The sequence below is a fragment of the Phycodurus eques genome, chromosome 2 (assembly GCF_024500275.1).
Source record: "Phycodurus eques isolate BA_2022a chromosome 2, UOR_Pequ_1.1, whole genome shotgun sequence".
In the NCBI taxonomy this organism is placed as follows: Eukaryota; Metazoa; Chordata; class Actinopteri; order Syngnathiformes; family Syngnathidae; genus Phycodurus; species Phycodurus eques.
In genome coordinates, this window is record NC_084526.1 from 4,151,299 (window position 1) to 4,176,312 (window position 25,014).

The following is a 25,014-nucleotide window of genomic DNA, read 5'->3' on the forward strand; positions in this document are numbered from 1 at the left end:
AAAGACGCAATACTGAGGCCATTAAACCGGACCCTCTCTGCGCCTCTGCTGCGCCTAGAAATTCTGTCCATAAAAGTTATGAATAGAATCGGTGACAAAGGGCAGGTTGGCGGAGTCTAACCCTCACCGGAAACAAGTCTAACTTATTGCCAGCAATCGAGACCAAACTCTTGACACTAGTCGTACAGGGACCGAACAGCCCATATCAGGAGGTTCGGTACCCCATACTCCTGAAGCACCCCCCACCGGACTCCTCGAGGGACACGGTCGAACGCCTTCTCCAAGTCCACAAAACACATGTAGACTGGTTGGGCGAACTCTCATGCACCCACGAGGACCCTGCCGAGGCTATAGAGCTGGTCCACTGTGGCACGGCCGGGACGAAAACCACATTGCTCCTCCTGAAGCTGAGATTCAACTTGCCGACGGACCCTCCTCAGCAGCACCCCTGAATAGACCTTACCAAGGAGGCTGAGGAGTGTGATCCCCTGTAGTTGGAACACACACCCCTGGTCCCCCGTCTTAAAAAGGGGGGCCACCACCCCAGTTTGCCAATCCAGAGGCACTGTCTTCGATGTCCACATGATGTTGCAGAGGCGTGTCAACCCCAACAGCCCCACAACATCCAGAGCCTTTAGCAACTCCGGGCGAATCTCATCCACCCCCGCGGCCTTGCCACCGCGAAGCTTTTTAACCACCTTGGTTACCTCAACCCCAGAGATAAGAGAGCCCGCCTCAGAGACCCCAGACTCTGTTTCCCTATGGGAAGGCGTGTTGGTGAAATTGAGGAGGTCATCGAAGTATTCTCTCCACCGACTCACAACGTCCCTAGTCGAGGTCAGCAGTGCACCATCCCCACTATACACAGTGTTGATGGTGCACTGCTTCCCCCTCCTGAGATGCCAGATGGTAGACTAGAATTTCCTCGAAGCCTCACCGAACTCCTCCCATGCTAGAGTTTTTGCTTCAGCGACCACCAAAGCTCCATTCCGCTTGGCTAGCCAGTACCCAACAGCTGCCCATATTGTAGTAAATCTGCCTTTTTAAAATGTAATAGGCCTATTAAATAATAACTGGCCAATGAAGTAATAAAAGTCCTGAGCCTATAACATACATTTTGCCCAATAATGTAATAATTTAATGTTATTGGCTGGTTATTACGTTATGGGCACAGTTTAGAATAAAAATAAAAATTCTTTTGCAAATGTAATAACTGAGCCCATTACATAATTACATTATGGGTGTATTACATTTTACAAAGGGCACATTTATTATGTTATGGGCCGTTATTGGCCATATTGCCCAAAATGTAATACAGCCATAATGTAATAAATGGCCAGTCATGCAATAAAAGTCCTATTGTCGTGAGCTATGCCCTGTAGTTCCTTTGTTGGAGCTTGGGTGGTGCTTTTCGCCCCTCTCGCCCTCTCTCTCCCTCTCTCCCCCTTCTCAGTAATCAGCACCACCTTGGCCGTGCACCTGTTGTCAAGATCCAGGACTCCTCTGCCAGAGTATTAACGTTCACCCGTGGTACACCGGCTCTGTCCTCGCACGTAAGCTACGCCTTGTTCACAATTGTTCTGATCTCTGTGTTCTTCCTCGTCCTCAGTGCTCCTTGCTTGTTCCCCGCCTTGCTTACCTCTTCAACCACGCTGCCAAGCCCATCCACCTGCTCATGCCACCGCCTCCCGGACGTTTTCTGTCTTGGCGACCCACCATTACGCCTCAAAGGTCCAACTCCAAATTCCTTCTCAATAAACCATTCTCCACAAACTTCTTCAGCCTCCGCCTGCTTCTGGGTCCAGTTTAAATTGATACCATCGTATCGTGACACCACTACATCTGGATATAGCTTCAAAGGCTAAGGAGCAGCAGATAGGATGAGAGATTCCGATTCACCCCTCATTACTCTTGAAGAATTTAACAAAGCAAAACGCAACCACAAACTCCCTAAATACAAGCAGTACATGGACATGTAACTGTTTAATGCACTTAATACCAGCATACCGACACAAACTTAAATGTGCAAATCCTGTGGTGACAGTGAAGAAGTGGACCACTGAAGCAAAGATGGAACTTCAAGACTGTTTAGACTGCACAGATGGGAGTGTTTTTGAAACTTCAACTGGCAGCCTGGATGAATATACGGACACTGTTACATCCTACATCAGCTTTTGTGAAGATGGGTGTGTACCAATAAAGAAATTTCCCACATTCAATAACAAGCTGTGATTTACTGCCAAACTTAGCCAACTCTGCCAGGCTAAAGAGGACACGACACCTATTGGAGTGGGGACAGAAACCTGGCCAAGTAGGCTACTAACCAGCTGACGAAAGAAATCAACATTGCCAAGAGAAATTACACAGAAAAGATGGAAAAGTGGATTTACAGCTTCCTGATGGTCAGGACAGAGCAGGTGAGGCTGGGGGATACCAACTCATCGACATGCACCATCAGCACCGGGGCCCCTCAAATATGTGTCCTATTTCCGCTACTCTTCTCGCTTTACACGAACGACTGCACCTCAACGGACCTGGCTGTCAAACTCCTGAAGTTTGCAGATGACAACACGGTCATCGGTCTCATCAAAGACTGTGACGAGTCTGCCCATCAACAGGAAGTGGAGCACCTGGAGCTTTGGTATGGCCATGACAACCTGGAGCTGAACACGCTAAAGACGGTAGAGATAATCGTGGACGTCAGGAAACATCCTTCGCCAAAGCTGCCCCTCATGATGTTCAACTGCCCTGTGTGAACCGTTGAGACCTTCAAGTTCCTGGAAATTACACTCTCTCAGGACCTGAAGTGGGAAACCAACATCAACTACATCCTTATAAAGTGCCAGCAGAGGATGTACTTTCCGTGGCCTCTGAGGAAGCTAAGCCTGCAACAGGAGCTGTTGAGGCAGTTCCACACAGTAGTCATTGAATCGGTTCTGTGTTTATGCGTAACGGTCTGGTTTGATGCTGCCACAAACAAGGACAAAATCTGACTGCAACGGACAGTCTGATATCTGCATTAGTTTGATGACCTTAAACAAAGTGGGGAAACACTGCAAAAATATAAGAATTTGAGAAGGGGGCAATGTATATTAAATGTTAATTAATGTGCTTACCAATTAAAGTAAAAGTGTTGAGGTGATTTGATGTGTTGAGATGATTTGATTATTTGATAATCCTTAAGAAGGATCTTAAGGACTATTTTTTCTTAAGGGAATTTTCTCAAATTAAATTTTTTTAGTTGAAGATAAACATTCAAAATCTTTGTTGGGAAATATTAATAGGCCAACTTTAGCAAAGCAGGACAAAGCGGTCAAAATTACATAAGGGGGTGGGGGAGGTCATGATTATGTTTGCCTTGGGCCTCCAAATGACTAGATAGTTACGGCCTGTTTTGAGCCAGGGCCGCCACTCGGTATGACAACCAAAGTAGGATTAGCGGCTCGTGCATTATGAAGAAGGCAGGTAGTGAGCTGCTAGAACAAATGTGATTTGAACAACAAACATACGTCACAGTAATATGCATGCTTCAATTCAGGTCTTTCCCGATGCGCTGCTCATAGCAGCTGGGAAAGCCCGTGAGCCTGAATGCTTAGCCTGCAGCGGCTGGACAGCGGATTGAAGCATTTTAAGAAGCGGGGGAAAAACTAAACCATTAACACCGTTCACACGGCAAAATAAGTGCGCTCACTTTAGCTTTTATCAGGAAGGGCTTTTGAGACTGACGCAGGCAATTTTGATTCCCCAGCATGGCGAACGTGGGCAATATTTTCTTTGCCAAATCCTGTTTCAATTAATCATTGGAAAAGTGGCGAACGGACAGCGTGAACCCTGCATACTGTGTTAATTATATTGTATAAAAGAGTTCCAGAAAGCTATCAAATGTATTTTAACGTCCACTGCAACAAATGTTTTTCTATTTTCTTTCTTTCTTCTTTTTAACCGCAGTCTTACGCAGCATGCCAACATTGGCATACACCTATATTGACATGAAGGCTCAGCTCTCCAGCTAGACCAATCACCCCGACCAGTGCTCACGAATTCAATAATCTTCAGCAGGGGACACCAACCACCATGCATGGCTACACGGAGAGACTGAAACCAAAACATTTTTCTTGAGTTATCAAAGAGGTGCTGTGAGTCAGCAATTTAGTTGCAATATTTATTGGCGGAGAATATCAGTGCTAGTGGACTTTTCTTCGGCTGTTTGTTTGTTTATGACACTCAGAACCGTGAAAGGCGACTCCGCTTCAAACATGTCCTCCAAATATGCATTCAGTCATAAGCACAGAATTCTGATTAAATTAGGAGGAGGAGAAGGAGAAGAAGAAGCATCTTTGTCATGAACATGCATGCACGCACACGAAATTTGCTCTCAGCATTTTATTCATCACAGTGAAAACTAGTGATGGGATGATGATACCTCAAGGATACAAGGAACAATATAGATTACCTAGCATCGCCATTGAACAAACGATAGCTAATGCTAATGCTACCTGTGCTGACAGCAGTGAGGGACAGGCTGTGCTGATTGTGCTCACATTTTTTTGCCGCTGAACAAACGATGGCTAATGCTAATGCTACTTGTGCTGGCATCAGTGAGGGATAGGCTGTGCTGACTGTGCTCACATTTTCATGCCTTCCATATAATCACTTGGGTGGTACTTTAGCAAATGAATAAACAGTGTTTTCTGTATTTTAGGGCGCCGACATACCTTGTACATCGGCTAATTAATAGCAATGTTCCACATCGCTTTGGAGACACCGCCACCCAATCGACGTTCGAAACTCATGGAGCAGCTGGCCGCGATGGAGGTGGCGGGGCCCCAGATGGGGCGAAGAGTGGCTGCCGATAAAACGGAGTGCTCCGTGTATCGACAGCTGAGTTGGATGGGGAGTTTTGATTTCGCAACGGGGCGGACCAGCCGAGGAGCCGCCATTTCGGTTTACTATCACAACTTGCAACCAGAAGTGGAGCAGGAAAAGGACGACTCTGATTGGCTGTTGTCACACACATTCCCGTCATGTTAGATCGAGGAAATACGCACACAGCTGATCACCAAGATTGACGGGAAAGTCATCACGTTCTTCAATCGATAATATAATCGCACAGCTATATGATGATGTAAGGAAAAAACACTCGCCATGCAGCTCTAGCTCGCATTGACTGGATAAACGGGCACAAATCAGAGTTAGCCTCGAGTTGATAAGGCAAATGTATGCCCTGGGCTTTCTAAAAGGGGTCAGTTTTCAAGTGACCCCAAGGGAATGGAATAAGTGGCAACTATTTGGCGTGTGTTCACTGGAGTACTTGTTCATTTTAAAAAAACATTTACAAAGCGTGAGCTGTCAAATCATCTGGACTGGTGGTGAGCGAGCCAACTAGACCACACCCACAATGTACCGGAAATAATTTTTGTCTTCACATGATGAGCAGAATGGGCAGTAGGAGTAATTACACACGAACCTAGTGTGTTCAGAGCATAGTGATACACTTTTTGTACAGTTGTGCATACTTTGGCTAACAACTTCCCACCTGAAATTCAGTGCTTGTGTTGCCAATCTGATTGACATTGGGCAAAGAGCCGCCGTAGTACTGTGGTCGTGATTGAGACAAACGAAGCTGCTGGATTTTCTGGAACTGCACCTGTCAGTCAAAACACAAAAGAAAAAAATTATATTGTTAAGCAGGATGAGAACATCCAGGCTACTTTCAGGTTAGTAGTCTGAAGTAGAAATGAGCATTAATTGTTACATCCTTAAGTAGTCTTGTCGATTGTGGGGAATTGAGTGCATGCATCTTGAATCAACTGGGTCAAATAGGAGTACAATACTTGGCAGCAACGAGCAGAGGCGCTTTATCACGGGGAGCTTAACCACTGCGATAGAAGATCCACAAAGTAGCAACCATTTATTTAATTGTATTATTTATAGATATTTTGAAGCTTTGTGCAGAATACCAATACAAAATATGTAGTGAGGTGCAGGTATTTTTTTCTTGTCCACTTCGGGTCGCTGTCCTCATGTTCTACACTGTACTAACTGCGACTTAAATTGTGAGTGACTTTAAAAGGCAGGGCCTGGCCTGTTGAATGACTTACAGTGCCATGAAAAAGTATTGGCCCCCTTCTAAAATTCTTATATTTTTGCATAATTTTTTTGGAAGCAGTGTGTCTCGTTACATCTGGCGTAAATGTAGCACAGCATTTCAGACAAAGAACATCATACCAACAGTCAAACGTGGTGGTGGTAGTGTGATGGTCTTGGGCTGCTTGCACCTTCAGAACATGGACAACTTGCTGTGATTGATGGAAGCATGAATTTTGCTCTTTAAGAGAAAATTCGGAAGGAGCATGTTCAGCCATCAGTTTGTGACATCAAGCTAAAGCGCACTTGGGTTCTGCAGCAGTATAACGATCCAAAACACACCAGGAAGTCAACTTCTGAATGGCTTAAAAAAAAAAAAAAACGAAAGTTTTGGAGTGGCCTCATCAAAGTCCAGACATGAATCAGATTGAAAGGCAATGGCCTGACCTTAAAAAGGCCGTTCAGGCTCGAAAACCCTACGTTTTTGCTGAATTAAAACAATTCTACAAGTAAATGTGGGCCAACATATCTCCACAGAGATGTAAAAGACTCATTGGCAATTATAGAAAACGCTTGATTTCAGTTGTTGCAGCTGAGGATGGCCCAACCAGTTATTAGGTTTAGGGGGCCATTACTTTTCACACAGCCAGGTAACTGAATAGTTAAGTTGTTTTTCTTAATATAAGAAATCATCATTGAAAAACAACATTTTAAGTTCACATGGGTTATATTTGTCTGATAGTTATTTTTGTTTGATAATCTTAAAGTAGGGAAACTATGCAAAAATATAAGAATTTGAGAAGGGGACCAATACTTTTTCACAGCACTGTAGTAGTGTGAATGGAGTGTAGAAATTGCTGTTGTTGGCTCAGGATAGCAGCAGGCTATTCAGTGCCAGCCGTTTTCAAAGCATCGTTCCCTATATTGTCAGCCAATTTAAAACATATTGACTGATTTTAATAAGCCACAAAAAAAAAAAAGCCACAAAATATTGTGTTTTATGTTTATATATACACTAAATCTATCAACAGAATGAAGAGACTCTCTTGTTCCACCAGCAGGAAAAATCTTCCACCTTTACCCGTTCTTTAGTAATCAGTAGGGGTGCCCTGATCCAATTTTTTAGATCAGATATCACCAAAGATGGGGCGAGGTTCACCTCTTTGTGAACAAGTGAAAAAATAGTCGAACAGTTTAAGGACAATGTTCCTCAACGTAAAATTGCAAGGAATTTAGGGATTTCATCATCTACGGTCCATATCATCATCAAAAGGTTCAGAGAATCTGGAGAAATCACTGCATATAAGCGGCAAGGCCGAAAACCAACATTGAATGCCCGTGACCTTTGATCCCTCAGGCGGCACTGCATTAAGAATCGATATCAATGTGTAAAGGATATCACCACATGGGCTCATGAACACTTCAGAAAACCAATGTCAGTCAATACAGTTCGGCGCTACATCCGTATGTGCATCTTGAAACTCTACTATGCAAAGCAAAAGCCATTTATCAACAACACCCAGAAATGCCGCCGGCTTCTCTGGGCCCGAGCTCATCTAAGATGGACTAATTTCAAAGTGAAAAAGTGTTCTGTGGTGCGACGAGTCCACATTTCAAATTGTTTTTGGAAATTGTGGACGTCGTGTCCTCCGGGCCAAAGACGTAAAGAACCATCCGGACTGTTATGGACGCAAAGTTCAAAAGCCAGCATCTGTGATGGTATGGGGCTGTGTGAAGGCACCATTAATGCTGAAAGGTACATACAGGTTTTGGAGAAACATATGCTGCCATCCAAGCAACGTCTTTTTCAAGGACGCCCCTGCTTATTTCAGCAAGACAATGCCAAACCACATTCTGTATAGGTTACAACAGCATGGCTTCGTAGTAAAAGAGTGCGGGTACTAGACTGGCCTGCCTGCAGTCCAGACCTGTCTCCCATTGAAAATGTGTGGCCCATTGTGAAGCGTAAAATACGACAACGGAGACCCTGGACTGTTGAACAGTTGAAGCTGTCCATCAAGCAAGAATGGAAAAGAATTCCACCTACAAAGCTTCAACAATTAGCGTCCTCAGTTCCCAAACGTTTATTGAATGTTGTTAAAAGAAAAGGTGATGTAATACAGTGGTAAACATGACCCAGTCCCAGCTTTTTAGGAATGTGTTGCAGCCATAATCTTGTCTTTGTACTGTATTCAATTAAATATAGGTCGAACATGATTTGCAAATCATTGTATTCTGTTTTTATTTACGTTTAACACAACGTCCCAACTTAATTGGAATTGGGGTTGTAACATCGTTCCTGTTACACTGTGTTGCATGTTTTTGTTTGTACATTAAGGACAAAATTCCTGTTTTTGTTTTAATTAATTTAAAAAAGACCATTCAAGCAACAAGTTTTCCTCATGTTTTGGCAACAATGGGGAAATGAAATGCCAGTATTTTGAGAGTAATAGCCCATCAGCAACATATTGGGGAGAAGAAAAAAAAAGAACTATGAACTAGTTCGTTTTTGGACCGGTGAACTTAGTTCAACATTTTTAATTATTAACTATGAGCGAAACAGTTAATTTTTAGAACGATGAACTTTGAACAAGTTTGTGTCGAAAATGAACTTTCCCAACATTGATCCTGTATTTCACATCGCAATATATATTGCAGGGTTAAAAAAAAAAATCGCACTCTCATTTATTTTCTCAATATTGTGCAGCTCTCGATCAGACTGGATCTAAACTCTCAGATTTTACCACTCTTATACAAGCAGTCCATTCCATTCTCTGCTCCAGCACTTCTATCCAGGAGCGCCCGGACAGCATGCAGATCCCACGTGATCACAACAACAGGTTGCTATGGTGCTACCATAGTAGCAAGGAGTAAGAGTGAATGTTGCTTCCTTCAAGTCATTTATTGGCATTCCAGTTTAAGTTCACTGTTAAACTAAACACACACAGCAAAAGAATTACACCTACTGAATGTTCAAATACACCACAGTTTGTTTCTTTCTTCACTTTTGTTCCCAAAACCGCTAGCTCAAAGCTAACACACAATAAATAAATAAAAAACTATTAAAAAGCTAACCAAAATAAGCATCAAGCTTGGGGCAATTATCTCCCCCCAAAATCATGAATATTGGTACACAAACGCTGAATAAACAAATACAAACAGGCAATATAATAATACTCTCAGACATATATTCTTTAAACAGTGAAAAAACGTGTTATATCAATAATATTTGATCATGACTTCTCCTCTCTTTGTTACGACAATTGTTTATCTGATTGAGTGCACCACACCGCCCCTCAGAGGTCAAGACGTGCACAGCAGGAACAGGGTTTTCAAAAAGGCACACATTAACAGGGGCAGTACAAACACCTAAAGCCTCACTCAATTATTCCTATCCACCACCACATTGTCAATAAAACTATACTTGAGATGCATTGCCGCGCACATCGGGAAACCAAATGCTGTTCTCACTATATACTGACTCTTCTCTCCGTTTCTTGCGTCCCGCTGCGGTCGCCTCTTCCTCTTCCCACGGGGAGGCCAGGTGGTCCCCTGTGGGCTGTGGGGCCTGCTGGGGGGGGGGTCCAACTCCCACACTCGGGGGCAGGTAGCGGGAATGTGGGGGTCCCGGGGTCGGTGCTGCGGGGCAGCAGTCTTTGTCGGTGGTTGTCCGACCTGATGGGCCCGACCTGCAGGAGCCCTCCATCACAGTAGAATACTGACAAATTGATTTAACTTCATGCCTTGTAAAAATGGAATCCTGTATAATGATGCTCTTGTCAGGTGCACTGCTGTCAGTGTCAGCGGAGTGAGTACAGCGATAAAGTGGAGAGTGACACGAGTGACACTTTCCATCACCAAGATGTGCTTATAAAAGTGGTTGAAATGGTAAACTATATTAAGTGTTAATAAATGTTCTTATTATTGATTAGATGATTCATTTATTTCCCGACATCCATCCATCTTCCATACCACTCATCCTCACTAGAGCCGCGGGTGTGCTGGAGGTAAAACTTACTAGTTTTTATTGATGGTAGCAGCATTATTAATTCTGAAGTCTACAAAACCATTTTCACTGGCAATTTACAGAAAAATGCCTCAAAACTAATCGTGAGCTTCATCATGCAACAAGACAATGACCCAAAACACACTATCAACACAACAAAGTACTTCATCGGGGGGGGAGGGTGGAAGGTCTTAAGACTGGCCAAGTCAATCACCAGACCTTAATCTAATAGAGCTGAGGTGTCAAACTCAAGGCCCGGGGGCCAGATCCGGCCCGCCACATGATTTTATGTGGCCCGCAAAGGCAAAATCATGCGTGTCACCTTCCATGATTCCTGTTAAAATCTGTACCAAAATTTCAAATCGTCATATATCATAAATTATAATGTTGACATATTGTAAGCCTTTTTGTGTTACCAAACATTAATAATAGTTGAAAAACCCATTACCCTTGATTTCTGATTCCAAAATTAGTTCATACATTTCGTGTGTAAATATGATGAGGCGAGTAAAGATTTTTTTGGTTTCACAGTTATAAGGGCCCTCTGAGGGAAACCGTAACTACAATATAGCCCGCGACAAAAATTAGTTTGACACCCCTGCTATGGAGCATGCATTTTACCTCCCGAAGAGGAGACTGTAGGGAGAAACCCCCAGAAACAAACAATACCTGAAAGAGGCTGCAGTAACGGCCTGGAAAAAGCATTTAAAATCAAGAATGCAACAACCTGGTGAAGTCAATTGGTCACAGGCTTGATGCAGTTATTGCAAGTAAGGGTTATGCCACCAAATATTAAATGTTATTCACTTAAAGTTAATTTAATAATATCTGTTCCAATACTTTTGCCACTTCATCCAGCTCTTCCAGGGGGGATCCCGAGGCGTTCCCAGGCCAGCCAAGAGACGTAGTCTCTCCAGGTTGTCCTCGGTGGTCCCCGGGGAACACCTCACCAGGGAGGTGTCCAGGAGGCATCCGAATCAGATGCCCCAGCCACCTCATCTGGCTCCTCTCGATGTGGAGGAGCAGCGACTATACTGTGAGATCCTCCCGGATGACCGAGCTTCTCACCTTCTCTCTAAGGCCCGGACACTCATCGGCGGAGGGAACTCATCTCGGCCGCTTGTATCCTTCTTGTTCCTTTGTCATAACCCACAGCTCGTGACCATAGGTGAGGGTAGGAACATAGATGGACCGATCAATTGAGAGCTTCGCCTTTCGGTTTAGCTCCTTCTTTACCACAACGGACCGATACAAAGTCTGCATTGCTGCAGACGCTGCACCGATCTGCCTGTCGATCTTCCGTTCCATTCTTCCCTCACTCGAAGACCCAAAGATACTTGAACTCCTCCACTTGGGGCAGGATCTCCAACCTGAGAGGGCACGCCACCCTTTTCCGACTGAGGACCATGGTCTCAGATTTGGAGGTGCTGATTCTCATCCCAGCCGCTTCACACTCTGCTTTGAACTGCTCCAGTAAGAGTTGGAGATCACGGCTTGATGAAGCCAACAGAACCACATCATCTTCAAAAAGCAGAGATGCAATACTGAGGCCACCAAACAGGACCCCCTCTACGCCTCGGCTGCGCCTTGAAATTCTGTCCATAAAAGTTATGAACAGAATCGGTGACAAAGGGCAGCCTTGGTGGAGACCAACCCTCACCGGAAACGAGTCCGACTTACTGCCAGATATGCAGACCAAACTCTGACTCCGGTCGTACACGGACCGAACAGGCCATGTCAGGGGGTTCGTTACCCCATACCCCCGAAGCTCCTCCCACAGAACTACCCGAGGGCCATGGTCGAACGCCTTCTCCAAGTCCACAAAACACATGTAGACTGGTTGGGCGAACTCCTATGCACCCTCGAGGACCCTGCCGAGGGTGTAGAGCTGGTCCACTGTTCCACCACCAGGACGAAAACCACACTGCTCCTCCTGAATCTGAGATTCGACTTCCCGACGGACCCTCCTCTCCAGCACCCCTGAATAGACCTTACCAGGGAGGCTGAGGAGTGGGGTCCCCCTGTAGATGGAACACACCCTCCGGTCCCCCTTCGTCTTTTGATCTGAAACCCAAATGTCTTCAGTATTTAACAAAAACAAAGAAATTGACCTTGCCATTCCAATACTTTTGGAGGGGACTGTACAGTACATGGCGACCGTTATCTTCGTCATTCACTCCAAGATCTCTGTACTACTTTGTCACGATCACAACACACACACACTTTTGCTAACTGCCAAAACAAATACTCTCATACTATGCATATATAAACAAGTCAAAACTGTCGAAACTTGACTTCAACCTGTGGCCATTTTCTCCTTTATAATATCTCATGTTCACTTCAAATCTGGGCTCAGCTAAAATTTTAAGTGCTGCATTGCTACAATCTACTGGGGTCTGTTCATCAGACAGTTGTTTACAAGCTCGAATAGATAGAAATCCCATGCGTGTTCCTGGCAAGACACGAAAGGAACGCGCAGATACCAACATGTATCACATTTGTACAAAATAAAAACAAGAAGTTGTTATGGTTAGGTTTCGGGATAGGCTTGGGGCTAAGGCCATTGGGTGGGTTAGGGTTAGTGGGAAACATATTAGCGCCGCCACACTTGCAGTGCCACTAGAAAGTATTCACACCCCTTCACGCTTTCCACATTTTGCTGTTACAGACTTATTCTAAAGCTGATTTGAGTAGTTTTCTTTACAAAAAATAGCTACATACAATATCCCATAATGACAAAGTAACGGTTTCTGAGACATTTGTGTAAATTTATTTATAAAAAAATGTAAACATTCAAACATAATAGGTACATACGTATTCACACCCTTTGCGATGACATAAACTTAAGCTCAGATGCATCTGATTTCCACTGATTAACCTAGAGATGCTTCAACAACTTGAATGGAGTCCATCTGTGGTAAATTCAGTTGAATGAACATCATTTGGAATGGCACACGCCTGTCTATATAAGGTCTCATAGTTGGCAGTACATAGAGCTGAAACCAAGCAATTAAGTCTGAGGAATTGTCTTCAGACCTCAGAGGCGGGATTATGTCAAAGCACAAATCTGGGGAAAGATATTTTAAAAAATTCAGCAGCATTGAAGGTCCCGAAAAGCACTGTGGTCTCAATTATTCGGAAATGGAACAAGTTTGGAAACACCAGGGCCCTCTTCCTTGATCTGGCCGTCCGACCAAGCTGAGTAACCAGGGAAGAAGGGCCTTGGTCAGAGAGGTTTACAAGAACCCTGTGGTCAATAAGGCAGAGCTCCAGTGTACCTTTGCGGAGACAGGACAACCATCCAGGAGGTCAACCATTGCTAACGCACTCCACCAATCAGACCTTTATGGTAGCGTGGCCAGATGGAAGCCAGTTCTCACTAAAAGGCACATGGATATTGGCAAAAGGCACCTTAAGGATTCTCAGACCTGCAGAAACAAAATTCTCTGCTCTGATGAAACCAAAATATAACTTTTTGGCCTTAATTGCAAGCATTATAACTGGAGAAGAAGAGGCACTGCTCATCACCTGGCTAACACCATCCCTACTCTGAAACATGATGGTGGCAGCATCATGCTGTGGGGCTGTTTTTCTGCTGTAGGAACTGGCGACTAGTCTGCATAGAGGGTAAGATGACAGCTGCCAAATAGAGGAATTCTTCAAGGGAACTTGCTCCAGAGTGCTCTGGAACTCAGACGACGGTGTTGATTCAACTCTCAACACGAAAGTGACCCAAAGCACACAGCAAAGATAAAGAAGGAGTGGCTTCGGGAGCAGCCTGTGAATGTCCTTGAGTGGCCCTGCCAGAGCCCGCACTTTAATCCAATCGAACATCTCTGGAGAGACCTAAAAATGGCTGTCCACCGACGCTCCCCATCCAACCTGACTGACCTTGAGATGATCTACAGAGAAGAATGGGAGAAAATGCCCCAAAATTGATGTGCCAAGCTCATAGAGACATACCCATGAAGACGTGAGGCTGTGATTGCTGCCAAAGGTGCTTCAACAAAACATTAAGCCAACGGTATGAATACTTATGTACCCATTATGTTTAAATGTTGACATTTTCAATACATTTTAACAACTGTATGAAAATATATTTTTACTTTGTCATTGTGGGATATTATATATAACGCACCCTAGTGTTTTTGACACAGAAGCTTTATGGAGATAGGTTTCACCTCCCACGTGGCCATTAGCACATGAGCCATCTTGCACAAAGCACTGTAAACTAGACGGGTCATTTGCCTGGATGGCAGTTTGACTCCTGGTGCAAGACTTACAAAAAAACAGTTAAGACAACAAGAACAAGCTGCAGAGGGGGAGAAACACACATAGGGTCTAGTAACATCCACATTATTACAACAGGGCGGCAACAATGGACTGGTTCGCACATGTACCTCACAGTTCTGAGGTCCCGGGTTGAAATCCGGCCTCGCCTGTGTGGAGTTTGCATGCTCTCCCTGTGCGGGTTATCTCCAGGGACTCCGGTTTCCTCCCACATTCCAAAAACATGCATGGAAGGTAAATTGAAGACTCTAATTGTTCGTAGGTGTGAATGTGAGTGTCCACGGTTGTTTGTCTATCTGTGCCCTGCGATTGGCTGGCGACCAGTTCAAGGTGTTCCTCCCAATCACGCCCCTCCAGGTCTCACTGTTATTGACCACGTGAGCATTGAATTCCCCCAGCAGAACAATGGCGTCCCCAGCGGGAGGGCTCTCAAGCACCCCCTCCAATGACTCCAAAAAGGGTGGGTATTCTGAACTGCTGTTTGGTGCATAGGCATAATCAACAGTCAGGACCCGTCCCCCCACCCGAAGGCAGAGGGAGGCTACCCTTTGTCCACCGGGGTGAACCCGAATGTACAGGCGCCGAGCCGGGGGGCAATAAGTATACCCACACCTGCTCTGTGCCTCTCATCATGGGCAACTTCAGAGTAGAAGAGACTCCAACCCCTCTCGAGAGGACTGGTACCAGAGCCCAAGTTGTGTGTGAAGGTGAGCCCGACAATATCTAGTCGGAACTTCTCGACCTCGCACATCAGCTCGGACTCCTTCCCTCCCAGAGAGGTGACGTTCCACGTCCCGAGAGCCAGCTTCTGTAGATGGGTATCAGATCGCCAAGGTCCCTGCCTTCGATCACCGCCCAGCTCACAATGCACCCGACCCCTATGGCCCCTCCCACAGGTGTTGGGCCCATGGGAAGGGGCCTGGCTGAGCCCCATGGGTGCAGGCCCGGCCACCAGGCCCTCGCCTTCGAGCCCCATCTCCAGGCCTGGCTCCAGAGGGGGGCCCCGGTGCGCCACGTCCAGGCAAGGGAAAACGAATTCCAATATTTTTTCTCGTCATAGGGGTCTTTGGAGCCGTGCTTTGTCTGGTCCCTCACCTAGGACCTGTTTGTCATGGGTGACGCTGCAAGGGGCATAAAGCCACAGAAAACGTAGCTCCAAGGATCATTGGGACACACAAACCCCATCACCGAGATAAGGTGACTGCTGAAGGTGGGGTGTTCCTAAGCCACTTATTTTAGCTGTGTGCTTAGGGTCATTGTCTTGTTGGAAGGTGAACCTTCAGCCCAGTCTGTGGTCCTGAGCGTTCTAGAGAAGGTTTTCGTCTAAGATACCCCTGTACTTGGCCGCGGTCATCTTTCCTTTGATTGCAACAAGTTGTCCTGTCCCTGCAGCTGAAAAACACCACCACAGTGTGATGCCGCCATCACCATGCTTTACTGCTGGAACTATATTGGACAGGTGATGAGCAGTGCTTGGTTTCCTCCCTACATACTGCTTAGAATTAAGGCCAAAAAGTTCTATCTTGGTCTCATCAGACCAGAGAACCTTAATTCTCACCATCTTGGAATCCTTCGGGTGATTTTTAGCAAACTCCATGCAGGCTTTCATGTGTCTTGCACTGAGGAGAGGCTTCCGTCGGGCCACTCTGACATAAAGCCCCAACTGGTGGAGGACTGCAATGATGGTTCTAGAACTATCTCCCATCTCCCGACTGCATCTCTGGACCTCAACCACAGTGATCTTTGGGTTCGTCTTTACCTCTCTCACCAAGGCTCTTCGCCCCCGATTGCTCAGACGAACAGCTCTAGGAAGGGTTCTGGTCGTCCCAAACGTCTTTCATTTAAAGTTTATGGAGGTCACTGTGCTCTTAGGAACCTCAAGTGCAGCAGAATATTATTATTTTTTTTTTTGTAACCTTGGCCAGATCTGTGCCTTGCACCAATTCTGTCTCTGAGCTCTTCAGGCAGTTCCTTTGACCTCATGATTCTCATTTGCTCTGACATGCGCTGTGAGCTGAAAGGTCTTATACAGACACGTGTGTGGCTTTCCTAATCAAGTCCAATCAGTATGATCAAACACAGCTGGACTCTAACGAAGGTGTAGAACCATCTCAAGGTTGATCAGAAGAAATGGACAGCACCCGAGTTAAACATATGAGTGTCACACCAAAGGGTCTGAATATTTATGGCTGTGCGATATTTCAGTTTTTAATTTTTAATAAATCTGCAAAAAATTCAACAATTCCTTTTTATTCCTGTCAATGTGGGGTGCTGCATGTACATTAATGAGGGAAAAAATGAACTTAAATAATTTGAGCAAATGGCTGTAATGTGAGTGAAAAGGGGGTCTGAATACTTTCCGTACCCACTGTATATTTCCTGTAGCCACAACTGCTGCTGAAACGATGTGAATTTCCCCAATGTGGGACAAGTAAAGCTTATCTTGTATTACAAATATACATTGTTAATATACTTTTAACCTGCCTACATTCTGAAGTGACGTACCAATTCATTTCCAGTTCAAATGCGGCGACCTGTGTGGACGTGTATTATTTTATATTTATATATCTTAACACATATTAATTGGCCTGTTATTTTGTTGGTCAGAGACATGCAAACACCAAAGGCATGAAAAAGGTGACCAAAAAAAAAAAAAAAAACATTGTAGGGGGTCTGGGGGATCCTCCGGGCTCACGAAGAGATTTTTTTTTCATTTAAAAATAAATTAAGCAATCTGGAAGACTGAAGAGTACAATACGGAAAAATACATCATTTTCTTCAAGCAGAAAAACATTTATTTACACCGCTCAAGTACATGTTGATGTCCAAATTTAAGATTCAAATTAAATTTGTCTCATTTGTTTGCTTTTTTGTTTTGGCCTCCAACTTGAGCCAGGCCCATCTCCACCTGCACCCGATGCCTGCTTCAAGCTGTGTCACATTAATAGCATCCTCCTCTTTAAGCACTCTCATTCTGGAAATGAATTGACTAAAATCATTGTCTGTTTCACTGCATTTTTCACGATTACCAACTTCAAAGGCTAATCCCAAATGCATCCTCCAGGAAAATACAGTATTTTTTCATTTTTATTGGCCATTTCTGAATTTGAAGTACATTCATTCTATGTTGTGACATAATCCCTAACATCCCTCCGTCACATTTAACATAAACATCCGCAAACTAGGAAATTGTCGGTGCGTTTTCTAATTGATACAAGAAGTACTCGTGGATCAGCTCATCGCCGATGTTACGTGTGCTTCGCGGTTCTGCTGGGACCACAACCAGGGCCACGACCCGCACCACCTCAACGCGAAAATACAAAAGACCAGAGCAACAAATACGACACTGGCTGATCTGATGAGCAAAAACGTTGCTTAAACGTAGGATTAGCACTATAGGATGTCTGCTCCAGAGGTGGGTAGAGTAGCCAAATATTGTACTTAAGTATGAGTACTGTTACTTGACAATAATGTGACTCAAGTAAAAGGTAGTCCTCCAAAAATTACTTAAGCGCAAACTGTACACAGTGAAATAATAACTCAAGTACTGAGTAAACAGTAACTTTTTTTTAACCACAGCATGAACATCAATAAAATAAAAATAAAATGTGAATGTGCAAAATCTAGTATTGCTGTGTGTGTGTGATCATTTAGATCATTTTAACGGAGTAAAAGTAGCGTTACGTCTTAACAGCAGAAGCGGCGGAAGTGTTCTTCTGGTCTAGTCAACTCCTGTGACTTATCCAAAGCAGGTCCTGAGCGCACAGGAAGAACCACAGGCCGCTCACATATTAGTCCGCCGCAGAGTAATATTAAGCAATTACATCTGTGTGTGGATGGTGAATGTGTGGAACGGATATAGCTACCAGCGTCCAAGGAGTACGAAAGAGCCTATGACGACAGCGATGCCCCCCCCAAGGAAAAACTCATCGAATCTATTTCGGTCGCCGACCGATTTTTGCATGTATGCGTTCAAAGTTGGTGACTCTCTGCAAAAATGCGGTTCCAGCCAGACCTTTGTGACAAGTGTACTGTATCACCAACTAACATATTTCGATGTTACTGCATGGAACGATAGTTTAGTAATTAGCATGACTTTGACATTGTCTTCGCCTAGCCACTCCTCGTCCTCCCTTCGTAACACTTGTAAGAAGCATGGTAAGAAATGTAGCTTATTCACTAGCATGGAGGCGAAGATCAGTGTCTTACAATGCATTGACACCGGATGCAAAGAGAACTTTCGCCTCCGCGGCTTGGCAGCCGGGGGGGCGTAACAAAATAGCATGCACTAAGCAGCTGTTCAATGTGGATGCGCCGGTAATGTCAGATGCTGGATTTTTTTCCCCCTAATATCCTCAACAATCAGTGTTACGGCCGTAATAAGTCAATGTTCAGGCATTTCCATAACAAAATACAGAGGTTCCGTACTATTTGACAGCTCTGCACAACGATTTGCTGTTTTGGGCTCAGGCCAATGCAATAAAAACGTGTTTCCTGCCATCTTGGTGCCAAAGAAATATCTTGAAATAAGGGCTTCATTTATTCAGAAGTAGTGCTTTGCCGCCATGTTGTAGCATCCTTGTGCCAAGAAATTATGCTGAAATGAGGCGTTTTATTTAGACAAGAGTCGTGCTTTACCGCCCCCTTTATGGCATCTACTGTACAGAAGACGAAAGATTTTGGGGGGAGGGGCTTAATGGGATCATCTGATCCCATTAAATAAAAATAAAATTTAAACGAACAATAAATGAATTGAATGTTAATTTTATCAATAATGCATCGTAGCAAATCCAATTCCCATCCCAAGACTAAAAAATGTTTTCAAAGTTTGGCATTGGCTTCATGATAAGTGCCTTGGATAATAAGAGAGGCCTTGGCTTCCACCAGTATAAAAGACAAACAACAGAACAAGCCACAATATAATCTGTTTTCCCCGTTCACTTGCCAAATCCAATCCATTATTCATTTACGAACATGGTCTGGATCTATGAGTCATTTATCTGATTAATCCAGAAAGATTCATCAGTCCTTGCAATTTTATGGCCACAAGTCACAATCAGGGGACACATTCCAGCCCATGGGTGGCTTTACTTGAAATTCACCAAAAAACACAAGGCAGCTTGTTCTTCTGCCCTCATCTAAAACATTTGTCAGATGAAAACAGAAAGGCAAATCAGAAGATCCTTTCTTGCCCTGACTTCTAAAAGGGCAATATTTGAATCTTTAAGTCAGACGATACTTACCATTACCAATGTCTCTACAAAGAATGAAGAGACGTGCTAGAAAATGTATTTTATTGAAGTATAAAAAAACAGTGGTTAAAACTATTTTACTTGTTCAGTTATTAAAGATTTTATGATGTGGACACTTTTGACTCTGGAGGAGATTTCAATTTCCATTATTTCATATGAAAAACCTTTTAAAATTCAAACAAATAAAGATGTAACCAGTATCCAGTAAAGGACAGCATTTAACCTTTACGAATCCACTTATAATCATATTATATTATCATAAGAATTGTGCACAAAAAGAAAAAAGTATGACATTTTCAGGGTTTGGTATTGATGATTTAAGCTTTGATTTAAGATGCAGGATGAGTTTTCAGTTTGACCTATGGGATTGTCAGCTAGGAGTCATTGATCAGGGATATGACATTTCTATGCAGAAAATTGGAAATCGATGTCTCTCCTGGATCTAAATGTGATATAAATGTAAAATATGTGTGCTCCCATGTTTCTGACTATGGGAAACCTATTTATGATAAGTCCAATACCCGCAGACGTCAAATGTCACTTTTTGGGTCCAAGGTCAAGGTCGCTTGGAGAGAAAGAAAGAGGAGAGAGAGAAGAGGGGAGAAAAAAAAAAAAAAAAAACAAAATCCCACGTTTTATCTTTTCATTTTGGATATCTAAATATATACAGCCCCTTTGTCTTTTATCAAACAATTACATGTAAATATGGCCATGACAAAAACAGTCATATGATTGATATGACAACAACAAAAATCTAGGCCTATTTCAAATTGAACACATCAGAATCAACAGACTTGAATTCATCAGAAACTCGCGGCAAACTTGGGAGTTTCTGAGACTCCGAATGCAACTCAACTTTATTTATAGAGCACTTTAAAACAACCACAGCTACACACAAAGTGCTGTACATTATATAAAAATATAACATGTAAAAACAATCAAACATAGGGCGAATTAAAACAATAGATTAACAATGGCAAAGACAAATTCAAAAACAAAAAACAAACAGTGCAGTCTCATGTTGAGTTGAAAGCCAAAGAATATAAACGGTTTTAAAATGTGTTTTAAAAATGGACAGTGAGGTAGTTTGGCTAATATTTTGGGGGAGGTTATTCCACAGATGGACTTGCAACAGAAAAAGCTCGATCCCCTTTGAGCTTCCATTTAGTCCTCGGCACCTCCTGGAGCGTCTGATCAGCTGACCCGAGGCAATGTACAGACTGTGTATGGGTCAAGCAGGTCAGAGAGGTAAGGTTGGTTGAGGCCATTTAATACAATTATTCTTCTGTAAAATACAAGCTGTCTCAAGCTTCACAGGCATATTTCGTATATTCTTCTCATCGAAACAATTCTCAAAACTTCTCACTTACACGTTTAGTTCTGCCAACAAGCATCACACTGCATCAGCGTTGATTTGCGAGGCCCCGTGGAGATAACTTGAGCAGGGTATTTTGCTCTGAGATAATACGCCAAAGACGTACAACTAATATGGTATTTGAATTTGGCTTTGAAAAGTGTGTAAATTACTTACTCCAACAACCGTCAAGCAAGTAAAACTGAAAGTAAAACTACCTGTAGTCCGTGTTTTTCCATCTTTGCGCCAGTGACTCCTCTAAGTTTGGCTGCACACCGGAGCAGAGATTGTAGGCCGCCACAGGAAGTCAATACAACTGCGTTAACCGAGTTAATTGAGTTTAACGCTTTAAATAATTTAAATTTATCTCCAAAGTTAACGCTTTAACTTAGACAGCCCTAATTATTTTAAAGAGTTTTTTAAAGCAGGTGTAATGAAAGTGAAATATGCAGAATTCAGGGGACTTTTATTTTGAACTGCAACATCAGATTTGGATGGGACCTCTTTTGGTGGAGACCTGGGGTTGGTGTAGTCTCCCCCAGAACTTGACTGGTGTTGCGATACCGAAAGGAAGCAAAGTGTCAAACGGACTCCAACTCTGGACAACACCTGTCAGTATAGCTGGGACAGTGAGCGAGTTAGCATGTCATTAACAGTATTTATTGAAGTAATTTAATTGCAATAAAGTAATTTAATTACAGTAAGTTAGCACCCATTGTTTCTGTCAGTTATAATGTTGATTTGACCTAAACCTATGTCAGTGGCAAATCCTTGAATGCCCCCGAGAGGTCATTGGTGTTTTAACGTTTGTCTAAAATGCTCGAGAATAATTTGAGCTCCACGCCCGCAACCCTTGTGAGGATAAGCTGTACAGAAAATGAATGGATGGATGCATACAGTATACAGTACACAAGTATGTACAATAAATGAACAAGTCATGTAAATAGACACATTGCCCCATCTTGTGATCGGATCGCTGATCAGTATCTGTTTTTTTTTTTAAACTTGCTGATCGGCCCCGAAAATCCTGATCGCGTATTTTTTATGATTTATTTATTTTTAAATCAGTGGTAATGACAGTTTAAATATGCAGATTTCCGGGACTCTTATTTTTAAATGCTTTAGATTTTGATGGGACCTCTTTTGGTGGAGACCTGGGGTGGTGTAGTGTCCCCCAGAACTTGACTGGTGTTGCGATACTGAAAGGATTTTTTTAATCAGTGGTAATGACAGTCAAATATGCAGATTTCAGGGCACTTTTATTTTGAAATTCACCATCAGATTTGGATGGGACCTGTTAAATGCATCTCAAGATTCAAATTAACCTTGCTGGTTGCAATCCTGGGATAGTTTACTTTCTCTCAGAAGTGGACTGGTTGCATTATAACAGAGCTTATTTAACATAATTATTTTAAATCTGAAGCATTGACGTCCCTGTAGGCCTATTATTAGTAAGCTTTTATTTTGAAGGTGGCTTTCGCCGCTAATTGGCGACTTATTACCGTAATGCCGAGTATGAACAAAATTAGGGGCAGCTGGCTTTACTTCTTTACGAATGGAGGCTGGCTTGACCGCAGTGTGAAAAGCATGCACCGATGGGGTTACATCATCTGACTTGTCCATTGAAGAGTAATTTCTTTTCCTTCAAATCTTGACTGTGTTCTTTGTGATGGTGTTGTATAAAGGCAAAATCTTAGAAACACCGTAGCTGTCCAAATACTATCCCAGCTGACTTCGGGCGAAAGACCGACTAACCCCTGAACTGGTCGCCAGTCAGTCGCAGGGCACATACAGACACGAACAATCATTGGCCATCACTGAGTGGGAACTGAACCCACGCTGCCTGCACCAAAGTCAGGCAAAAGTACCACAACGCCATCGGTGACTGGACCAACTGTATTTAGTTAACTTATTTAAAGGACAGCTAAAATAACAAAGCCAATAAACAGTGAGTAAACAAATACATTTGTCACTGAACGAGTCATCAGTAATTATGACAGCGTAAAGCCTTCTAATTAACCGCCGTGGAAAAATAGTAGATTGCTGTGTCCAAATTAAGGTATAACTCGCACTCCATAATTACGAAAAGTTATTTGGAATTCCACTTTCCCAGTCAAGCCTCACAAGAGTTCAAACTGAAGGGATTCAGCCAATAGGCGTGAATGACCAGCTGCAAACTCAGCACAAATCTTCCCAGATTGCACTCCCTTTGGAGTACTTTAAGTGCACAGCAAGGGGAAACCACTCATGCAGTGTTAAGGAAAGTGTTTTATCTACAATGCAGCTACAGTCTTGACTGTAGTTTGTTTCATTCAAAATGATCCTTGGATTTCAAACCATACACATTAAGCAAACTACAAAGGGTTTACAACAGATGCAGTATGACATAAGCGTCGGTCTCACAGCAGCTTAAATCTCGTTCAAAAAGGAGTATAAGAGAATAACAACAGTATTTACCCTTGAGACAGTGAGGTCCGTCATCAGCTGTTCGAAGGCCCGCGTCTCCTCTGCTTGCTTCTGGTTATGCAGCGCAATCTTTTCACTGAACTTTCTGGGGTTTGAGCCCCCTGTGCCCGGGGAGCCGGACATCGTCCTACAACTTCAGCGATTTAAGGAACGAAGAGTCTGCGGCGGTGCTTTTAATCTAGTTTTCAAGCTCTCTCAGTAGGCACGCCATTGGAAAAAGTACAATTATATCACTCATTCCTCGTGGATCAACGTTAGAATTTGCGTCACAGCCGAGTATAACGGCGAAACGGATAACTTTTTTTTTTTTTTTTTTTTTTAATTGAGTATTTCCAACTATTAAATGGCTGCAAGTTAATGTGGACGACAGTGGCCTGTCTGTCGATCAACCGAAGTTAATGATACAACAGAACTTCATATTGACATCTCCATTGAGCCACTTGTACGAGTTTGACGTTGACATAGCTTTAGCTGTCAAAGCTAACATCATGGAGGTGAACGGATACAAGAAGCGATGCCACTAGGGGCTAGGTTAGCGAAATTGCTGTCAAAGCCGCCTCGAACATTTTCCACAGACGCACTTTGCCAACTTTTCATACTAACCTTTCACCAAGCCGTAAGGAGTAGAAACATATCTGTGTAGGTTACCGTCAGGATATTTAGCTGTTACAAAGAAAGTAAGAGTGCCCCGTTAGCAAATGCCTTGCTAACGGCGTTAGCTCAGTTCCCAAGCAATGGAGCCAAGCTTTTCTCGCGAAACTCGATTTCAACAAGTGTCCGCTGGTCTTATCCGGACTCACTCGATGTCGAGCTTCTCCGACCACGAAAGGAGATAAATCTCCTCCACTCACGCTACCGTTTCGCACTCGAAGCGGGGCAATACTCCACAAATTCACACTTTTAACGTGATAGATCACAGCGGAGTCGAGTCTTGCGTTAATCCACGGACAGCAGCGGAGACGTCAAACTCCCGACCCGATGATTCCATGAAGAGAAACAAGCGACGCCGAAGGTTAAAACTCATTTCCCCCTCCCAGATTGAGCGGCATTCTTCTGCCGAGTTCCCGCAATCGGTTGCACCGCATTAACCGTCGGTTGACACGTCTTGAAGAAGCAAGTCTGTGTTATCCAGTCTCTGCTGCGAGAAAAACATTGCCTTGTTCAATTCCATCGATTCCCCGAATGACCACACGGAGGCGACAACAGCAGGCGATTCGGGTGAAGGCACAACGTTCGCAGTACTCCATTAACCTGGTATCGGTGACTTGTAATTTATTTCGGGCAGTGAATTAACCATAGGATATTCTGTTAATCGATGCAATCAAGATATATTACGCCTACGTGTTCAAATTTAGATTCAAAGATACTACTTTAGAAATGGATGTTCATTTCCACCACCCCGGTGCGCTCAAATGTGCAAATTCTTCGTCTTTATTGCATAACTGTGCACCACACTCAAAACGACAAAGATGTACATGGTGAATGATTGCAACTGTCGACCACTAAATAGCTTCTTTTAAAAATAATACAATTCTTGCATTCCATCACAGCCTGCAAAA

General features: G+C 43.5%; 1 protein-coding gene across 3 annotated transcripts in view; it reads right to left on the reverse strand.

Moving 5' to 3' along the window:
- crtc3 (CREB regulated transcription coactivator 3) overlaps window positions 1-24,626 on the reverse strand; it is a 118,924-nt gene extending 94,298 nt beyond the window's left edge. For all 3 annotated transcript variants that reach the window (XM_061664388.1, XM_061664379.1, XM_061664370.1), the window contains exons 1-2: window positions 23,447-24,626; window positions 5,537-5,647 (exon numbers count right to left, since the gene is read on the reverse strand). In XM_061664388.1, the coding sequence (XP_061520372.1) occupies window positions 5,537-5,647; window positions 23,447-23,578 (243 nt within the window). In that variant the 5' untranslated portion in view covers window positions 23,579-24,626. The remainder of the gene's footprint in view (window positions 1-5,536; window positions 5,648-23,446) is intronic.
- Between the last annotated feature and the right edge of the window lie 388 nt (window positions 24,627-25,014).